General features: G+C 30.2%; 1 protein-coding gene and 1 long non-coding RNA gene across 3 annotated transcripts; one reads left to right on the forward strand and one right to left on the reverse strand.

Moving 5' to 3' along the window:
• Window positions 1–433: 433 nt before the first annotated feature.
• On the reverse strand, window positions 434–19,815 carry LOC136968872 (ras association domain-containing protein 1-like). 2 transcript variants are annotated; one of them, XM_067262925.1, is made up of 9 exons: window positions 19,738–19,815; window positions 12,910–13,190; window positions 11,248–11,458; window positions 11,034–11,176; window positions 10,534–10,635; window positions 10,271–10,461; window positions 7,849–7,961; window positions 7,645–7,754; window positions 586–928 (listed from the first exon to the last, which is right to left on the reverse strand). In XM_067262925.1, the coding sequence occupies exons 2-9, from the start codon at window positions 13,096–13,098 to the stop codon at window positions 776–778; spliced, it is 1,212 nt and encodes a 403-aa protein (XP_067119026.1). In that variant the 5' UTR covers window positions 13,099–13,190; window positions 19,738–19,815; the 3' UTR covers window positions 586–775. The 2 variants fall into 2 exon arrangements, with proteins under 2 accessions (XP_067119027.1, XP_067119026.1); XM_067262926.1 differs by lacking the exons at window positions 12,910–13,190; window positions 19,738–19,815 and adding an exon at window positions 11,581–11,639 and having other exon boundaries at window positions 434–928.
• LOC136968878 (uncharacterized) lies at window positions 11,760–20,272 on the forward strand. Its single transcript, XR_010879714.1, has 2 exons — window positions 11,760–11,794; window positions 20,007–20,272. It is a non-coding gene; the product is annotated as an uncharacterized lncRNA (long non-coding RNA).
• The last annotated feature ends 1,878 nt before the right edge of the window (window positions 20,273–22,150 follow it).

Genomic DNA, 22,150 nt, shown 5'->3' on the forward strand with positions numbered 1-22,150 from the left:
ATTATCATGAACATTTACTTCTTAAATTTTATTATAATGAAAACAAAAAAGCAAATATAATCATCGTTGTCAAAAAAAATTTTACTTTTTTGAAGTAGAATTAACAAAACACTGTGTAAATTTTCTAAATAATACTGATAAGAAGTTTGTAAAATATAAACTTTGCATATAGTTTTAATAAATTTAAAATTTATAAAATTTTAATCATAAGTGCCATTCACTGAAATGCCTAATTTATTGATATTTAAAAAGCATAAATTATCAAAATTAGTCATTTATTTTATTTTGTTTAGAACTTATTTCTACATAGACTTTTAAGATTCATTAAAAAAATATTAAAATATTTTTGTCACTTGTAATAAGTAAACAAATAAAACAAGAAACTAACTTAATTATGATAATTATTTTAAATATTTTTCAACTTATTTAAAACATTAAGTTCTGTAAGTAATTCTTTAATTGTAAAGCGAAAACCAATTTATTTTCATTGAAATTCAATTATTTGTATATGATATTTTCTAATGTATATCATTATAGAAAATGTTCAAGTATATATCCTAAAAATTCATAACTTTAAGAAATATTTGATTTTTTTCTCAAAAATTTGAGGTATATAATGTAAATAAATTAGATTATTACATATTTAATCTATACAATATTAAACATGTAATAATCAAGAACTGAGCATTTCAATAATGATGCACTATTTATAAATGCTATGTTTATATCTGCAATAAACTGGAATCATATTGTAAGAATCTACCAATTACTCAAATCAACACTGTAAAGGTTTCTTCTTTTCTATTGCTTCTTGTAACTTCTTCTGTAATATGTGATATTTATTTCGTACTTGATTCAAATATTCTTCTTCTTCTCTATCCAAGATTTTCAAAAAGTTGCTCAATTCTGCCAATGCAAATGCCTCCCACTAAAAAATTCATTAAATTATTTGTTTATATCAATTGAAAAGTTTAATATTATGTAATACTAATGGAACACTTAATAAAAATTATATTTTATTAAATAATTCTTCTTATTTTAAAGAAGAAAGATAAGCTATTTTTAATAAAAATATCCTTGAAATTATAAAGCTTTAAATCTTTTCGAACCACTATATTACACTATTATCTATTAAAAATCTTAAAACAATTTATATTATATTTTCTTCAATTCAGTAGAAAGTGTTTTTAGAAACTCTCATTTTATTTCATATTTTAATTTAATCATTAAAACTTGTCCTAAACATAGTCTTGATTTTGCTCTGTAATTTATTAATTTCATTTTTATTGATATCAATGAAAACACAAGTTACAAGTTTTCACTTAATTGTCTGATGTATATATTTCTTTTATAAAACAAACCTTGTGAGTATAATTTTCCAATAAACTGATGATGATATAATTTAAATGTGATTTGTAAAAATTATTAAAAATGCATCAAAAATTCATTTATGCAGATTGATTTTCTGGTAGATGTAAATATAAATTTTAAAAAAAATTACTTCTGACTAAAGTAATTTTGGAAAGAAAAAAATTTAATCGAACCTCGACTACTTTTCATACTTTTCATAATTAATGGCATAGATAAAGAAAATATATAAAGGAACAACACCGGAGTGAAAATAAATAGAATCAACAACTGTAGTGCCTTTGACCAGTGTGCTTCTTCTCTCTTTCTCTGTAAATCGCAAACATTTTCAAACCTCGTTGGGTTCTTCCTCAGGCGTAACAGAATTCTGTTCTACAAAATTTATATATCCTGTCGAAGTTGACCGTTGATTTAGAAAAAATTGCATTCTGGAACGCTGTTGCATGCAGCCGATGTCGTCATATTAGACTTGCGCGATGTGAGTATAGTGCTACTTCAGGGATCTGTTGAGAAAGGCTTCCCAAGCCGATGATAAGTTGACCTCCTTTTTAAAATTGATGCAGTGTGTGTTACTGCAGGTGTTGAGTAAGATGTATTCCACATATTCTTGTAAAAATTAGAAAAATAGTAAAATTATGAAAGATTTTTGGCTTAAAAATTTTGTGCTACCAACAATTTGGATGGAACAGAGAATGGATGTACTATACAAGGCAAATAAGGACCATAATGGCATTGAAATAGGAAACAGGAATGAAGACAATAAAAGTCCTGATAAAGTATTGTTTCAATTAATTCGCATTAAAAAAAATTTGGTGAGTATTGTTTCAATACTCACCAAATTTTTTTTAATGCCAATTTGCTAACTTTTTGTATGCAAATAAAATGAATAATAAAAGTTCAACTTACATTCAGATGCTAAAATAAAAAATAAAAAGAATTCCAAAATTGAGAACCAACTTACATTTGAGCAAATACAGTATATAATTATATTAATTATCAATATTAGCACAAGATAATTTTCTTATGGGAAAAAAAACTTAAATTCAGTGATAAGGGCCGTCCATAAATTATGTAAGGGCGATTTTGGCCATTCTGGACCCCCACCCACCCATGTAAGAAGCCGTAATATTTTCTTTGATCCCCCCTCCCCTTCCCTATCTTACGTAATATTTAGGCATAATTTTATAGAAAGATTTTAACAAAAATAAATTTTTTTAATAAAACCCTAAAAACCTTAGGTCCAAAGTATATAATTATTAATTAGTTAATTAATATGTACTTGTACTATTATTTATAAAAGACTATGTGAACAAATTTAAAAATATAAAAATTTAATAAATTCGAATAAACAATTTATTTTAAGAACTTCATTTTTTAATTATTAACAATCTTTTTATTATTATTATTATTAATCAGCATCATAATATTCATTTTTATATTAATTTTAATTTTCACAAAACGACGCAAAAAACATTGACGAATCGACCAGCTAGTGCACGTGTAAACAAACTTCATACGAAATAAAACGAGAGATAATAGAAACCACATTCCATTACCATATTGGTTACATCTTGGCTAAGACTAAGAAAATAAACTACATGCTGAAATAAAATGTGCTCGGTGCACCAGGGGACTAAATCGTAAAGCTTATAAAACTCTATATAATGGGGCAACACAACCAATGCTACTTTACGCGGCCCATAGCTGGGGTCATGTAACTAGTAAAAATTCAGTAACAAGTAAATTACTCTCTCTTCAAAGACAGTTTACCATCAGAATTTCAAAGTGCTGCAGAACTGTTTCTACTAATGCCTCTCTGATTCTAGCAGAGCTCCTTCCTTTACCACTATGTATTGTAGAAAAGGTTCTGAACTACTACATCAGAACTACAAACATCAAGGCTCAACAAGTCTCTAGTCCTATCTACGGCTGTTCAAATGCTACCAAATTGTAATTACCCTATCTCTGATCATCATCCTGTAAACAAGGTTACCCCAGGGTACTGTACATTTGGTGTCATCTGCTTCCTCCATGGATAACCATGCAGACATTAATATCAACACAGATGGGTCAAAAGCACCCTTCATGTTGGCTCAAGAATCTGTATCTTCCTCCAAACTGACAGAGAAGGTACAGATACCTCTACATATCAAGCTGAAGAAGATGCTGTCTACCAAGCTGTTCAGTGGGCCACTTCACTACCAAACAAAACTCTGTATATCAACATTTACAGTGATTCTCAGTCTGTCCTAAAAGCTCTATTAAATCCCAATTACAATAGCAATAAAATCACATATATCCAACACCATATTAAAAATCTTGTAAATAAGATAACTTTTGTGTTTGTTCGTGGCCATACTAACATACTAGGAAATGAAAAAGCAGACTTTGAGGCTAAGTCAGCTGCAAAGGACACTGACTTGGACTACACTCACATTCCTCTCTCACGCAGCAGCCTTAAAAATTATATTTATGACAATGCTATGCAAAAGTGGAATCAATCATAGTTGAGCAGTAAAACTGGTAGAATAACAAGACTTTATTTTCCTAGTGTTGAATGCAAGTTCTCATCACCACGTAGAGATTTAACGTTTGCTACTGCTCAACTACTTATTGAGCATGTATAACTGGGCAGAAACTGCCTCTTGCTTTTGCTCTCCAGAAAACCTAGACACTGTCCACCATATGATCTATCATTGTCCAATTTACAATCAAGATAGACTTACTCTGAAATTAGAAATCTCTACACTTGGTTTTAGGTGGCCATATCCACTCAATAAGCTTGTTCAGAAGCCACTGTTTAATGCTTTTTACAATTATGTTCAAAAAATATGGAAGATAAGATTATTTATAAAATTTCTAATTTCTAGTTTTACATTTTAGTTTTCACTAAAAACCGAATACTAATTTTATGTTTACTTTGTATCATGTATTTCGGTTTATGTATACTTAGTGTTATACACCCATAGGAGTGGTGCACTTATTAAAAAAAAAGAGAGAGAGATAGAAACAACTTTCTTCCATGATAAAAAAACGGCCTTTCTCCCATGATAAAAAAAATGTGTCTGCTAGCGTTATTATTCTATCACGTCACACTTGATGGCGTTAGTACAACGAGAGTTCTTAATAGAAAACGCCAAATTAAAGTCAAATTCAAAACTCTACCACACAACGACATCAAAAAATAAAAATAAGAATATTACGTAAGACAAGCTCTATTACCCCCCTACTCGAGTAAGAAATCGTAAGAAATCCTTGACCCCCACCCACCCCAAAATACCTTACGTAATTTATGGACGGCCCCATATTTGTGGCAATATGCCATATTAATGTATATATTAGATATAAGTTTAGTTTTAAGTTTTCTTTCTTCTTCCTTTTGTTTTCTCGAATTTTCTATTAACATTCCTTCCTGTGGGTGGGGTAACCCTTTCCACGAACTACGTTAACAATGGGAAGTGAAGTCCATGAGGGTACTAGAACGATAAGAAGGTTCATTTTTGGGTCAGATTCTCCGTGAAGATAGACGTGTGAAAGATACACTCCTGCCCGTTGTCTAGAAGGACAAAGGGAGACGAAGGTGGCCCACAGAAAGAGAAAGGACCCCACTAACATAAAGAGAGAGAGACAACGTTCCTTGTATAAGAAGAATCTTTGAAGAGATCCAAAAAGAATCAGTGAAAAACGATTTAGAGTGGTTCCCCACCAGAAGAGCATCAATACCAGAGAACCTAGATATTCCTTATAACCTCCTCTATCATACTAAAACTTCTTGCTATTCTTCCTTTCCTTTTTAGTTTATAATTTAGTGTAAGTTAGTCGAAGGATTACAAGTCTGTCTTTTCTTATTTGTTGCGAGCGCGTTCTTTTGTTCTGTATTTGCTTGATTCCTCACCCCAGTTTGGGATATTGTATAACATTAAGAGCTGGAATCTGGAAGAATCCTGTATATTGCTAATCACGTGAAACAAAAAAAATAAATAAATAAATAATTGTTGTTACTTTTTTTGTGTACTGCCTCTCGTGGACTATTGCACACTCGTGTGACTATCACATATTTATCAGAAATAAAGTGATTCTACAATGAAGTAAAACTCAGAAAATTAATCTGTATCTCTTCTTTAATTTTGAGAAATATATTTAGCTTTAAATAAACAGAAAATATTGATAAAGTTATGGCTTCAATCTTTTTACAGAAAGATTCTGATAATGATGCCTTATAAACTTCTCAAATTATTTTACTTCAAAAAAAAGTTTTGTTTAATAATAATAGTATGATGTCATAAAGTATAATTGTCTTATATCATTATCTATCAATGATATAGTGATGTACTCAGTAAAAATAAAATGATAAGGATTTGCAGGCACATTTAAATTCTTTAAACATAAATTATGAAAAGTATATTGTGTACATAAATATTGAAAAAATTAAAGTCACATCTATTGGGAAAGTCCATAAACCATTAAATGTAACTCTGAAAAGCCAAATCTTAAAACAGAGCAGGGCATTAAATACTTGGGCCAACCTTCCATCTTCAGTGAATACTTGGGAGCATGTTTCACTGAAGATGGCAAGTTGGACAAAAATAAAAATGAAATTTTTTTGCTTACAAGAAAATATTTAGTCAGGTTTCACCTTTACTGACTTAAGCAGATTCTAAAAATAACCAAAATTCATATTGTGAGAACCCAGACTTAACTGAAAATTTAATCAAAATAATAAAAGAAATTTTGTCAATATAATTTTATCAGCAGTGATATCTGTCAACTTTTCTATCTGAGTGCATCTCGTTTTGTGTGTTCTCAGTGATGAAAGAGATGCTTTTAATGATCTTTTAACCTGTTGTCCATATTCTGCTGTTTTAATACAATGACTAACAGCCGGTTCAGGCAGTCATTGCAAGTTCCTCAATGAGAGTTGTTGCCAGTTCCTCAAAAAGAATAGTCAATTCAGTACCTCCTTTAAAGTAATCTCAATTTCTCCATCAACAGATCAGATCATCATCTACCCATTCACAGAATTTCATCTACTCCATCTACGACTGTCTCATCTCCTCTGACTTCAGGTATCTCTTACTCCACGTGCGAAAATAACATCTTCTCTGAACAAGTTCGATCATCAAACTTCCTCAAGAGTGTGCTAGGAACTTCGACATTAAAAACACTTCTTAAGGAATGACCAGAACAATCATCTAGTCTAACGGCTAACCCCAGATATTTAAGTCAGCTCAAGAATTAATGTAAACTCTCTCTCTTCGGTGTCACTCTATTATTTAAAATCTATTTGTCTCACTACTGATAGCATGTAAATCACATAACAAATAAATGGGTATTTGTTTTGTTTAACTTGTCTCAGTGCGCTTTTCTTCTGTCACACAGTCTCGTAGTGTTTCCTCCATGCCAAATCCAATCGCTTACACACGTGATTGCTCACGTAACCTCGTTCTAACAAAAACAAACAGCCATTGTGGCTTCTGTGTCTATCTAAAAGAACACAATGGTGTTATCCTGATGAGGGCATCAAAGAGGTGCTCACCCTGCGGTCACAATATAATAAATACCATCTTCCAATTCACACTACGTTATTAATGTCAGAGATGGACTGTGTCAATCTGTTTTAATAGAAAAATATTATTAACAGAAATGAGGTGTCCAAGAAGAATTCTGAGTCTCACTTAAGGTTAAAATACAAAAACAGCAAGGTTATGAATTGACTGTTGTTAAATTATGGAGAAAGACATATGAAATGGTTTGATCACTTGTTAAGAATGTAAATCAACAGGTTATCGTATATTTCTTTCACAGGAAGAAAATGAATTTAGAACCAAAAGAAAACCAAACAAAATGTGGCTAGATGGTATTATCAATATCTTGAGGCAGACAAGCATCAAATATCAAGGGGCAATATAGATGGAACATGCTTGTAAACTTTAGCTCCCTTCAATATTGCAAGGTAAAAAAGGACAGAAGAAAAATCCAATTTTTGAACATGTTTTATCCCATCATCTCTTATCTATTTAATTGCATTTGTTTAAAAAATATATATGAATATATTTCTACTACTAGTCTTAATTATAATATCTACTACTTATCTGAAATATATTAAAATTACAGACTACAACATATCACTTTCAACTACAAATATGCAACATAATAAAAATTCTTAAATATTTACCTCATAAAATCAAATTAATATATGCAAATATCTATTTAATACTTACTCTACAATTGATAAGTATGCAAGAAATAATTACATGTAAAATAAAACTAACTTACAACAATATCTTCTGTTTCATTTTCTTGAAGAACAAATTGTTTGCTTTCACCACACCACATTAGAGCTAACACTAATGGTTTTTCATGATCATGAATTCTTCTCATTTTACCTAAAATAATTGTCATTCATTTATATGCATTAGGTAAAACTTCATCAAATACTAAAGCTAAATTTATATTGTATTTTTAAACCCTAACTTGTACCTTTTTTTGTTTCTGCATCATTATATTGTTCATATAAGGCAAATTTATGAGGATTGTCAGCAACTTTGAATTTCTTAAGAAGAGCACATATAACTTCTCTAGTAGTATATTCACTGTTTAAGAGAATTAATGCACATAATTATTTATCCCTAAATGTAATTATAAGTAACATTAATTCAAACAAATTCTTAGTTAGCTATGTCTACTATAACATACGAGGTTTGTTCAAAAAATACGCAGACTGACGTCATAAAACAAAACGTACTTTATGTAGAAGTTACATGTCTGGGTCCCCTTCAAAGTACTCTCCTTCCCAATGCACACACTTATTCCAATGGTGTTTCCACTGGTCCTGGTACGCATCTTTTGTAATCAGCACCTTCATCGCATTTGCCTTAATCTCGGGAATCAAATCTTCCTTTCAAGGGTCTTTTGAGTTTGAGGAACAAGAAAAAGTCACAAGGAGCAAGGTCAGGTGAGTAGGGAGGTGGGGAAGAACAGTGATCGAGTGTTTGGCCAAAAACTCACAAGTTCTGAGGGCTGAACAAGCTGGAGCATTGTCGTGATGGAGAAACCAGTCGCCACTCCTCCACATTTCTGGCCTTTTGCAATGGATGGCGTCCCTCAGACGTTTCAGAACTTCAATGTAGTAAGTCTGGTTTACTGTGGAGCCTTGGGAGAGGTACTCATGGTGAACAACACCCTTAGCATTGAAGAAAACTGTCAGCCTCACCTTGACATTGGATCGAACTTGGTGAGCTTTTTTGGGTCTGGGGACGTTTCACCCACCCACTGGGAAGATTGGACCTTCGTTTCAATGTCATAACCGTAAACCCATGATTCATCACCTGTTATGATCCTTGACAAGAAGTTTTCATCGTTTTCTGAATGATCAAGCAGTTCCTGACAAACCTGGACGCGATTGGCTTTTTGGTTGTCCGTCATCAGGCGTGGCACAAATTTTGCAACAACGTGGTGCATCTTCAATTTTTCGGTCAAAATTTCATAACAAGATCCAACTGATATCCCACACTCTTCAGCAAGCTCCCTGATGGTCAGACGTTGATTTGCCTGCACCAGGGTGTTGATTTTATCGACATGTGGGTCATCAGTTGATGTGGAAGGACGTCCAGGACACTCATCGTCTTCAATTGACTGTCAACCACCCTTAAAACGTTCGTGCCACTTGAAACATGCCGTACACTTCATAGCAACATCACCGTAAGTCATGTTGAGCATAGTAAATGTTTCAGTCGCAGATTTTCCAAGTTTAACACAAAATTTCACAGCAAGTCGTTGCTCCTTCAGGTCATTCATTCTGAATTCCGACAAACAAAAAAAAAAAAATTGCACTTCACTAAAATCCGTGTAGCTATTCAACAAATAAAGATATCTGTAATCAGGAAATTGCTTTATCACCAGACGATCTGTACAAACCTAGTGACACCAAGTGGATTCCTCTGGAATCAACTGGAGCTTTGCAATTCAAACAGACTGTGTATTTTTTGAACAGACCTCATATTTTACATAAAAATGGATTATACATTTTTAATTTACAAATGAAATTTTAAGTTTATATAACAATAAATTTTTCACCAATGCAAAGTTTATATGACATAGATTTATTTTTATATGTAAACAAGTAAATAAAAATAATAACTATCGAAATTAATATTTCATTTCATAGACCATGTGTAAATTTTATAAAAACTAAAAATCAAATTATTTATTTTTGTTTGCATATTGAACTTTTTCATTAATCACTACAATAGATGTAATTTCAACATTTTACTAATATTAAATGTGGATGGAATTTATTTCATATGTATTAACAAATTTAAAACTTAAATAATTCAATTTAAATAATAAACAACACAAATAAACCATCATCTAAATAATTTTAGAATGATATGAGTCCCAAAATTATATATTATTTTTATACAGTGAAATGTTGAAAATCCAGAATAATTGGGATCAGGACTCAATTACATGTATTAGAAAATCCCATATATTTGATAAATCCATCTGAATTTTTTATTAAAAATGCAGACGGATTTTCAAATATATGTGTAAATTAGCATTTTAAACACCATAAACTGCAAATACACTGTAAATCAAGGTTAGATGTTTTAAGTTCTAGTCAGTATTTCTTAAGGAATGTAAGAATACTTACAAAGATTCAAAATATAATTTATACAATCACTATATTTAAACAAAAAATACACTAATTATAATTTCAAAAGTGAAAATTCTAAATGAACGTTAGATCATCATTCAGAATTTGTGATTTTGGCTGAAAGAACAACAACAAAGGTACCATTGAAAAGAGTTAACATCCATTTTTCAATAACTAATCTAGATTTTTGACTCTTTACTGTATTTCAATAATCATTTTATTAAAACTAATGAATTAAAACAATACCTGGTAATATGTAAAGCTTTAACTGTATCTCTTGGTAAATAAAACGATGTTAATGTCTTTCTTCCACTTTCCTCCTCCTCCTTCAAAATATCATAAATCGACGGTGGACGTGTACCAGCAATTACATTAATAGGTCGTGTCAAATTTAAACATACACGAATAAAACCATTAAAAACTTTCCCATTTTCTTGCTGATAAATCAAAATAATCTATGTTACTCTTAATATATTTTTAATATGTTTATCTATAAACAACACACATACCATCGTCATTTCCAAATTCTGAACATGATCATTATATTTATTTATTCGTTGTCTTAATTCTTCTTCTTCAAAACAATCAGCAAATAATGATGTTATATCAGACTAAAAAGTTTTAAAATATTATTATTATTATTATAATTATTGTTCAATAAATCTTAAGCTTTTAGAATCATAATACAAACAAAATATACTATAAAACATATTCTATAAAATTTTGAAAAGATTTTTAAGTATTATTGTATTTTTTCTTAAAACTCTTTAATAAAGTATTTAAATTTGAATTATTATTCAATGTTTATCATAATAAATAATAATACTGTCTAACAACACCCTGACATGTAGAAAAAACAGACATTTAAGATTAAATAAATAACAAAGAAACATTACACTATGCCTGAATAAATTATGCATTAAGATTCTTCATTATTAAAAAATATTATATCATATTAGTACAATTAATAAACTAAATAATTCAGACAATTTTGAATAAAAACTGTTACCTTATCTTCTTTATCTTTTGTTGTAGAATTTGTTATTGGTGGCGCTAGAATTTCATCAACATCTGTTGTTTGAATATCTCCAATACCTTTGCAGTCCAAAGTAACAAGTTCAAGGCATTGACGATGACATGTATAATAGCAGTCTAACATTAAAGGAATTTTTAGATTTTCATATAGTTAACTTTTTGAGAAAGAATGAGGTAAATATACTTACTAATGCATCGAAAGCATTGCTCTGATCTATATAATCCCCAAACAAAATCTCCACATCTGTCACACCATGTTGGATTTCTCAATTGGGCTGGTTGGAAATGATGACCAATTCCATGTTCAATTGGTTCTAATTCCACAACTCCAAAACTTGATAATTCAATTAATTCTCTGGGACGCATATTACCTTCATTCCGTTGACGGGATGGAGAATCCTAAAAGTAACATTTTCAAAAATTATGCATTTATGCAATTTATGTATAACTTATATTAAATTTACAATTTTGAATTAAATCAATATTAAATTGCATTTTTATATAAAATAATAATCATTTACATTTACATCTGTAGAATCCATTGTAGCCTCTAATCACAAACTTCCATGACTTATAACTGGTTTTAAAAAAAGAAAATTACTCATAAATTTCCTAATTAAATTATAACATATTTATCTGTCTTTATATTCAGTTTCCTCGTAAACTGTCATATCTTCACAATCATTAGAAAATAACAAAAGTTAAAATCATGAATAGTGTCCTAAGATTTTTTATGTAAGTATTTTTATTCTAATTCTCATTACAGAACTCCAATTATAACACTAACAATAGGTAATATAACAGAATTTAATGCATAATATACATAACTAATTCAATTAAGGTATATGAATTAACATTTTTGTATTATGGTAACAAATCTATAAAATATTCTTTTTGTACTCTTAATACAATAAAAGTTGGAGTATATTTGGCTGAGGATTTATAGAAAAGTTATTTGCACTAATACATTAAAAGAAATGAGTAATTCAAGTCTGGAATCTCACTTGCTTTCTTAATCAATAACTTCTAACTGATTGCTAATATTACATTATTTTTACAAACAAATTAAATTATAATACTGATAATAATCAATCAAAAATGTTAACTAATCAAATTCCATGTTAGACATTTTGTACTTTTTTTTAAATTAATGATTTGTCATTCTTTTGAATCTTTTCTTTGATCAATTTTTTTAAATAATTCAAGTATATGACAAACATATATTTTAATTGAATTTATAATTATTTAAATGATATTTAATATAGCTTTCTCATAAAATAATTATATACTATACTTCCTTGATTCTAAGATACATTTTTAAAACACTTTTAATGTTATTTTTCTGAAATAAAGACATGTTTTACTATAGATGGCATCATGCATTTGCAGTCCAAAACAACAGTCATTGTGATTACTTTATGTGATGTGTTACACACCTGTTAATAAATACTTTGATTAGGCAGCACAGCTATTGGATCAATTCAAACAACTTTTGTTGGTAATGAGAATTTAATTTACAGTAGATTCTTTTTTAATGTTTAGAATTCAGACTTTAAGATAATGTTATAATGAACATTAAAAGAGTTACTGTATTTATAGAAGAGAATGGAAATGTTTGGCAACTATTTCAAAATAATTGTGTTGTTTTCTTAACTTGGTGTTATTTAATGAAGCTTATTAAATTGAATACTTTAAAATTTTTATCTCAGAAATCCTTAAAATTCAATTTTTAACCCATGGTATATCTTAGAATCAAGTAACTACAGTAAAATTTGCAAGAATATTGCAGAAGTAATACACATTATTTGAAAATTAATAAATTATGAATAATCATGTTTTCATAAGACTACCTTAGACTTTGATCTCCTACGAAATGGCAAAGGAAGGACAAAATTCTGCCAAATTCCAGTAGGACTGAAACCGAGTTTAGATCTACCGTCATCTGGAGATGCACCAAAATTTTTCCTTCCGGCTGGAGGAGTTATCGAAGGAATTTTAATTCTTCTCACATTTCTATGATCAAGTGCTAAATTAGACATTTCCTTTGTATCATATATATATAGTTAAAACCATAAATAAATGCTGATGTTCCATATTTTTTTCATTTTAGTTATTAATATATCTTGAGAGTCTAAAATATAATTAAAATTATTAATTGCATATAAATAATACAGGCATTTTTCTCTAAATATAAATAATTTAAAAATAAATAAAAAATTAATAGTAGCAAAAGACTTTTATATTTTTAATTACCTTAATCTGCTATTATATGCATACCTAGCATATTTTATTAATTTCTAATTTCTTTGAGAATTATATAAATAAGGTTAATGCATATCTTCCGAGTATAGTTAGATTATTATGTAACATGAACATGAAAAATTCTTTCTTGTATATAAACATTTAACAAAGCATGCATACAGTTTTAGTGTTAGTACCAGACTAATATGTAACAATGTCAATAAAGTCATGGCAGAGTTTCAAACTATTATAACATTGCAAGAAAACACAGTAGACACATGAGAGATTGAATAGCAACAGTCAAAGTCTTTTTTGCATGCTGTTTGTTTTAAGTGGGAATGAAAAAAAGTTGCACACACAGTTAACCAAGATCATGTGCCAAGATGAGCATCTTAGTCAAGATGGTGACTGTAAAGAAAAAGGTGTAGTGCATTCTTTGGCTTGCTAAATTTGAGTCTATAACTTTTATGTGATATGAATATCATGCATGTTTAATGAAGAGATGCTACACAAAAATAACATTCATTATTAAGATAAATAGACATGTTAATAAAAAATTTGAGACTTTCTCTTTAATGCATATTTCATGTCATTATTATTTCTTTACAAAAATGTAGAAATTTAAAAAGTTGCCATGATTTACAGACACACACATTATATAATGTAATCACAATGCTAAATTACATGCAAAACATTTCATCACCATATGCAAACACTGACTTTTTAATGATTTTATAAATTAAAATAATATATTTAAATATAATTAAGAATAATTTATTAGTTTAAGCATTATCTTATAAATAATGTAATTTACAAAATAGTTTGAGGACTTTCATAAAATATAAAGTGATTACAATACAATTTTAATATGAAATATTTGAGAAATTTCAAGCTGGAAAAGAAAAAGAAAAGAATTTTACAATTTAAAGCTGTCAGTTATTCAAATCACTCAAATACTAATCATCATTCAATTATGAAAATCATTTGACTGAACTCAAAACTAACCATTACTAGGAAATAAACACAAATCAAAACTAATTTTGTAAGCAAAAAATTCTGTTATAATGTTGAAAAAAAAAAATTATAAATATTACAGCACAACACAACTATTAATGCCATAAAATAACATATAAAGCAACATTTCCTAACAATACTCAGTTGTATACTACATGCAACCCAGTATTGGTCCATGAAAAATTAACAAGTTTGCAATTGTTGCTCAATATTATTATTATTTAATTGAAATAAAGTTCTTATTGCATAGTAAAGTTTCAAAGAAATTTATTATTAATTAAATTTTTTCTGTACTTTAATTTTCTTTTTCTGTTTCATTAAAATGCAAATAGTAACAGAAGCTGTCATGCATGATATATTTATATATTTAAAATATTTTCATCAACTAATCCTTCCAAAAGTTTGAATTTTAAGACAGACATTGTAATATAGAGTATTTATAAAAATAATAATGGAATACTTGCGGACAATAACTGAATTTAGCTGTGTAGTCATGTCCTACATCCAGTTTTGTACCATTCAATTATTTTTTTTTTTTACTGAAAAAACAAATTCTGTCTAAAGTTTAACAGAAAAGTGATTTTCAGCAGCAATTTTCAGAACTAATTTTTTTTCCTGCTCTGAACATGTCTTCATTTTAAATTTGAAGTTGTTCCACTATACAGTTCTCCAGTTTTACCTTTTCAAAATGTAAACTTTAATTATGAACACTCTTTACTTACAATATAGTTTCATCAAAAATTTCATTTACAGGAGTCCTTACATTATGAAATTATTCACAAAAAGCAACATGGGAAGTGTTATAAAACATTCAAAACAATCTGTCTTTTATCACTGTTTGCTGGCTTGCATTGTGCTTGGTAAACAATACTTTGTGTTTAGCAATATTGAACAGAACTAAATTTCCTGTTCCTTCATTATTTGAATTTTTATTATTGTGTACTTGTTTTTAGTTTTCATACATTAAAAGTTTTAAAATAAACAAAGTATTATTGTGCTGCTTATTGTGAATGATTTCATGTAAGGGCCTGTAAATGAATATTTTCATGGAACTATATTGTAAATATACTGATATTCTTTGATAATTAACCTATTGTGATGATTTTTGTGATGTTATGTCAACTTATTTACAAATTTATTAAATAAAACAATATTCATTGATTCCATATGATATTTGTACATTTTTTATTATTCCGTATTTGTCATTATAATTTGTGAAATTAATATAATAAATTTATACTTTTCCTTCTTTAGTATCAGTGATTTCAGAGATCCTGATTTTTACTAATACATCTTGTTAATTATATTAAATTAACCACTCATCTAGAATTTTTCACAGAGAAATTGCATAGTTATTTATGTGCAAGGCTAAAAATGATATACATTTTGGCAGAAGCATATGTAAAATGTTTTTAAAACAATTGTAAATAATGTTTTATGAATTTTAATTTATTTTAATCAAATAATATGAGGTGGATATAGAAAGTACTATTTGTGTATATCTCCCATGTATTTTGGCAATGTTAAGACCACACATGCATAGTTACTTCTTCCAGTCAAGAACAAAGTAACTGAATCATATTTGTTTTCCTCATTCAAACTGAGGATCACTAAGTGTCGGTTATAATGTTCAAAACAATTGAGTGGCTTGCCAGCTGCGAAATACGATCAATAATTAAGTTTTCAAATGCAAGTAACATTCGACCACATGAAATTTACCAGCAAATTTGTAAAACTTACAAACTAACTGTGATAAGTGAAGGTATGGTGAGAAAATGCATTAGAAAGTTTAACAAAGAAGGGACAACGTTCATGACAAGGAGCATATTGGCCACCCATCTCTAGTCAAATGAAGACTTGCTGCACAATGTCAGAGAGAAGATTTGTTCTGATAGACAGTTCACAATTTCTGATTTGTCTCTACAGTTTCCTGACATTTCAAGATCTTTGCTGCATGAAATTGTGACTAAATAACTGCACTTCAAAAAGTTGTGTTCAAGATGGGTGCAAAAAATGATTATAAATGTTCAAAACAAAATGCACGGGATCAGCCTTAGAACTTTTGCAGTGGTATGAAGGGAAAGAAATGGATTTTTGGAAAAAAATTGTCACTAGTGATGAAACACAAATTTTCCACTTGACACCAGAAAGCAAACAACAATCGATACAATATCCAGAAATGGTTCAAGACACATGCAGTAGAATTCTATGAACAGGGGATCTTCAATTTAGTGCCAAGATATGATAAGTACCTCAATTTGCATGGCAATTATGTCAAAAAGTAGATTAAGCTACATATAACTTAATGGTTATTAAATAACTAGCTGACCCGGCCACGCGTTGTTGTGGCTCAAAATGTATCTATTATAAATGTATAACACTTCCTCCGTGGGGGAATTTCAAAAAATCCGTTCTTAGTGTACATTCTCTTGACATAACCTATTAAAACGCAATTAAAAATGCAAAAAACCGCATGCAAAATAGTATAAATAGAAGCAGAGTTCTTCACAGTAAGCCTTAATCCTGTCCCTTTCCCCGCTGGGGAATATCGAAAAATCTCGTTTTAGTGTATATTCTGTTGACGTAACCTATTAAAACGCAATTAAAAACGCAAAAAACTGCATCTAAAATAGTATTAATATAATAGAAGCAGAGTTCTTCACAGTAAGCCTTAATCCTGTCCCTTTCCCCGCTGGGGAATATCGAAAAATCCCTTTTTAGTGCATATTCTGTTGACGTAACCTATTAAAACGCAATTAAAAATGCAAAAAACCGCATGCAAGATAGTATAAATAGAAGCCGAGTTCTTCACAGTAAGCCTTAATCCTGTCCCTTTCCCCGCTGGGGAATATCGAAAAATCCCTTTCTAGTGTATATTCTGTTGACGTAACCTATTAAAACGCAATTAAAAACGCAAAAACCGCATCTAAAATAGTATTAATATAATAGAAGCAGAGTTCTTCATGTAAGCCTTAATCCTGTCCATCTCCCCCAGTGGGGGAATTTCGACATGTATATTATATAAAAACACGTGCGTATTCGAATGCAACGTGGTGTCAAAATTTCAAAGGAATCGGTAGGAAAAAACGAACGTTATATTTTATTTATATAGATAGATAGAAAATGATCTGCTTTAGTCCATTCTCACAGAAAAACATAATGCCTCACAGAAAAGCAAACTTAGGTCATTGGAAGTTAGCACCATCTGTTGGACATAAAAGCCTTAATCCATATATAAATATATTTTTGAAAGGGGGGAAATGGTGGTCTTCACATATGCCAGAAACCTTTGCGGGAATGTATTAAACAACTTCCCAAAGTTTCATGGCAATCGGATAAATGGTATAGTAATGCATGAAGGACAAACAGACAGACACACAGACAGACAGACAGACATACATTCGTTTTTAAATATATAGATTATTGTTTCAATTGCCTACTTTTTTAAATAGCCTAACCGTACTTACTTTCTGGATGTGCCTCATATTTTAATTAATTTAGATTAGAAATAACGTTTGTTTACACACCATGTTTCCTCATAGCCTTTTCAGATTATAGATAGTTACACTTTCTATAATCTTCTATATCTTACAAAGAAAAATTACAGATGAAATCTCTATTTCCACCCTGAAAAGTAAATGGCTTCAGCTACTAATTAATCTGTAAAATTATTGTTTTTATACAGTTATATAAAAAAAATTGGTTTTATTAAATACACATGAAAGTAAAGGATCTCGAGCCTTTCCTATGGAAAATGGGTTTAGGTAAAATTGGCTGAAAATGAAATATGAAGTCTTGATCAAGTGTCAATTGACAGACAGCTCAAAAATGGAGTTTTTTGCTATAAGCTGTCAACATGTATTATTCACATGATTTGACATATTGCTAAAAGCCGATTAAAATACTTTAGCCAATAAATTAATGCAAAACTGTTTTTTCATAAAATAAATAGCATGTATATTAATTGTTTAGAAACTATTCTCGGTATCATCCAGAGTTAACAACACAGATGCAGTACCATCAAGAGAGAGGGAAAACTAGAAATTTTTCCCTGGGTCTGTGGTGATTCCTACCCATATAAAATTGGTGTTATTTTTACTAGCATAAGATAAAATCTTTAAGACTGCTTTTCATTAATAAAGAAATATTGTTGGAAGATTGTATTAATGACATTATTAATTATAACTTTTTTGGGTTGTTTTACCATGTGGACAGTCTTTTTGGGGGCTACTGTTATTACAATCAAATAATGCAGATATCCAACTAAAGCCAGATAGGTTAACTCAACAATAGTAAATTATTTAGATATAACTATTTTTAAATCTGAAAATAAATATGCTACTATTCTTTCAAAAGCTAACAGCTTTTGAAAGAATAGTAGCATTAAAGTTAAAATTGAAAATGGAACATTATGCTCGTGCTGAGATGAAGGTTAAGCACGTGTAACATCATGTTTGCGAAAGATTGTTATATTTTTGCCTTCAATAAGAACATTACACTTCAATTAATAAGCATTATAGTAACTGCACCACTTTGACACGTCGGGCATACAACACCAAAGTTAAGGTCTCGGGACAATTCTATTCTAATATACGAACTAAGTAAATTCCATCTGACCCATCCGCCAAAACATGCATATATTTATATTCTAAATATTCAAACATAATTATGGACGAGCTGTCACTCAGAGAATGTTCAGAAGAGAGTACTCGATTCACAAATTTTTATCATTTATGTAATAAAATAATACATTTATTTGAAAGATAAAAAATTACATACATTTAATACAAACCATGAACACATAAAATTCTTCTCAACGACCGGTTAATTTTAAAACATATTCTATGTGGTTCCATTATGAAATTCGAATGTATACGGTTCCATAGAAGCCAAAAACATCCCAACAAAGACCGAAAACATTAAGTTAAATAGTCTCGGAGTCTTTAACAAGCAGATCATTTAAAAATGGCATCAAGTTTTGTTCCTTTAAAGTTAGATAAATTATCATTACAATAGTAATGACATGACATCAAATTTACTATTCATTTAGTACAAGTTACTTTTAGATACTTTGTACATACATTATGTAATTATAAATATAGACACTGACCTAAAAGTAACTTCTATTAACAATTATTAAATGTATTTATTGAATTTAACAGAGTAAGCAGGAACTTGTATATTATTTAAGTTTACGAACAGGATGTTAATTTTCTTAACAAACCAGGAAATAAACTATTTAACTGTGAAAATGATTTCAGATGTTTGTTCAGTAAACCAGAAATATGTCAATTACAACAATGAAAAAAGAACTTTCACTTCTGGATATATTATAAAAACATTAGATCAACCACGTGTTTTATACAGCAAACACGTGGATGAAAATGACAATTAACAATATCTCATTCAATATTATAACTTACCAAATGGCAAATATGCAAAAATTATATCTGTAGCTAAGATCTAAGCATTTCAAGCAAATTCATAAATTGCAGCAGCTATGCCATCTGCCTGTCAATTTCTTTATTATTAATTTTTTTTTTTTTTTTTATTACAGTATTACTTTTTATAGTTTAAATATTTTATTAATATGATAAAAAGTTTTATTCCTAGTTACTAAATATATATTATTTGAATATTTTTAATTAAAAAGAATTCGATCTATACTTTACAATATTTCACATATTTTTAGATTGTACGTCATAAGCCGGAAGGCCGACGCGTCTGCTGCTCTGATGGATTCAGGTTCGAGTTCGAGTTCGTGTCGGGTTTTTGAAAATAGTCATTGATGGTACTTCTCTGCCGCGCTTTTGTACAGCAGGTCGAATCCACGATGTGTATGGATAAAGGCTCTCTAGTGCCTTAAGACTGGAAGAGTATTAAAAATATGTGGGCTGCTATTTAAATTGTACAGTAAAATAACTTTGTAATTAAATATAAAATACTATTAATGTCAAACACGACGCAATAGATGTAAACGAACGTTCAACAGTAGATTTGGACCTTTGACAAGGCGTTTGTATACAAGCAATTAGAACATAGAAAAATTTTTGAAAAGGGGAAAGGTTAATGATAAAAAGGGACATCGTGTCGGGTCGTTAAAATTCTAAAACGTCATAGACTAGACAACAATGATGTAAAATATGAGCGCAGGTTTCAAAGTTCTATCAGCACCTTCCGTCCAGAGTTAACGGATGGTGTGTCGGGTAGATTCTCCGAAACGAACCTTTCTCATAACCCGAACAAGGCTGTGTTCAGTAACGCAGAATTCTTGCTAAGTCTAGTTAAGCTGCGATGTTGAACTCGTTTCTAGCTACTTCTTGACTCCTTCTACCGCTAGAATCCTAGCTGGTTTAGTAAGCTTCTTTTATCTATGCTAACTTCTACCAGTGACGTCATTGTTTTTGTCTGGTCGTACGATTTGCAAGATGGCTGCTCGTGTTGGACTAAACATATTTTATTACAACAACTACAATGTTATTCTCTCATTCAAATCAATTATGTATCTTATTAAAAAATTCCATACTATATGTGAAAAAAACGATAAGATTGCTATTGTATATTCGAATGTGAGTGGCAATGGAAGCGCTTCTGAGACAGCTTTCACGGCGAGAATAACTGAATGGTGTAAAGCAGCCAGAGGGCATTGGTGCATGCGCTTTACAGAGCACCAACCTCAGCCGGTTTTACTGGTGGAAACTACACACGCGTAACGCTTCCAACGATTCTATCCCTTAGCCATTGGTAGGCAGCTATCTGACTAACTGTAAGTGAATTGTTTAAGATTTAAAAAGTGAAGAGTATTCAATGTTGTTTTTATGTACGTTTCTTTGCAAAGTTATATTTAATTATAATTTTCTTTTAATTATACTGTAATTATATTGATAGATTTTCAGACATAAAATCTTTAGAATTTTTATCACTTTTAGATGTTAATAATTTTAATATTATGAAAAACAATTTTTCCACGCGTGTTTTAATTCTTTAAATTAAGTAAATTTTATGGGAAATTTTTTGATTTATCTAAATTACGTAGCGAATCGCAATATTTATATTTGTGTACGAACTATATTGACAAGTAACTCTTAGACATAAAACGTATTATAATTAATGACGATCCGAATTTGGTCGGAGGAAAGATTGTCGTCGCTAGCGTTGCTTTCGATAGAAAAAGAGCTTTCAAATAAATATGTGGATGGAATCAACGACCAGCGACTTTTATGATAAAGAAATGGGAATACTATAGATTACTGTCTATGGAATTTCGGGATTTTGAGTATATATCTGAACTGGGGGGACCGAGACGAGTTCAACGATACCCTACTTTTGGACCGGAGACGAAAAATAAGAAAGTTATACTTTTTAATGCTTTCATACAGACGGCACCGTAGTTGCTAGTGCTGCCATCTCGCGGTAAAGTCTGCAAACAAATTTTTAAAAAACACGCTGAAAGGCAAGAAATTGCACGAACAGTCGAACGCCACTTCCTTTTTTTTCTTTTGTTCAAGAAATATCGTGAATCAATAACTAGTGACGTTAAACAATCGGCGGCCTGCCGGCGGCTCCCCTCCCGGGGAATCCGTCGGGAGCACGAACAGTCGAACGCCACTTCCTTTCTTTTTCCCTTTTGTTTAAGCATCGCGACTCCCGATCGCGATAGCGCGGTCGGCTCGTAGTACTAGCCAACCGCGAGCGATAGCGGGACTGAGGAGCCGTAGTTCCCGAGGTCGATGAGCGCGAGGGTGTGCAAAAAGGACTTAACTCGAACTGTAGACGATCAGTGTGCTCGTGGATCAACATCTGCCACTGTTGAAGGTATATATGGCCGACTTGCCA

This window comes from Centruroides vittatus, unplaced genomic scaffold, assembly GCF_030686945.1.
Source record: "Centruroides vittatus isolate TY-2023 unplaced genomic scaffold, ASM3068694v2 contig_165, whole genome shotgun sequence".
Classification (NCBI taxonomy): domain Eukaryota; kingdom Metazoa; phylum Arthropoda; class Arachnida; order Scorpiones; family Buthidae; genus Centruroides; species Centruroides vittatus.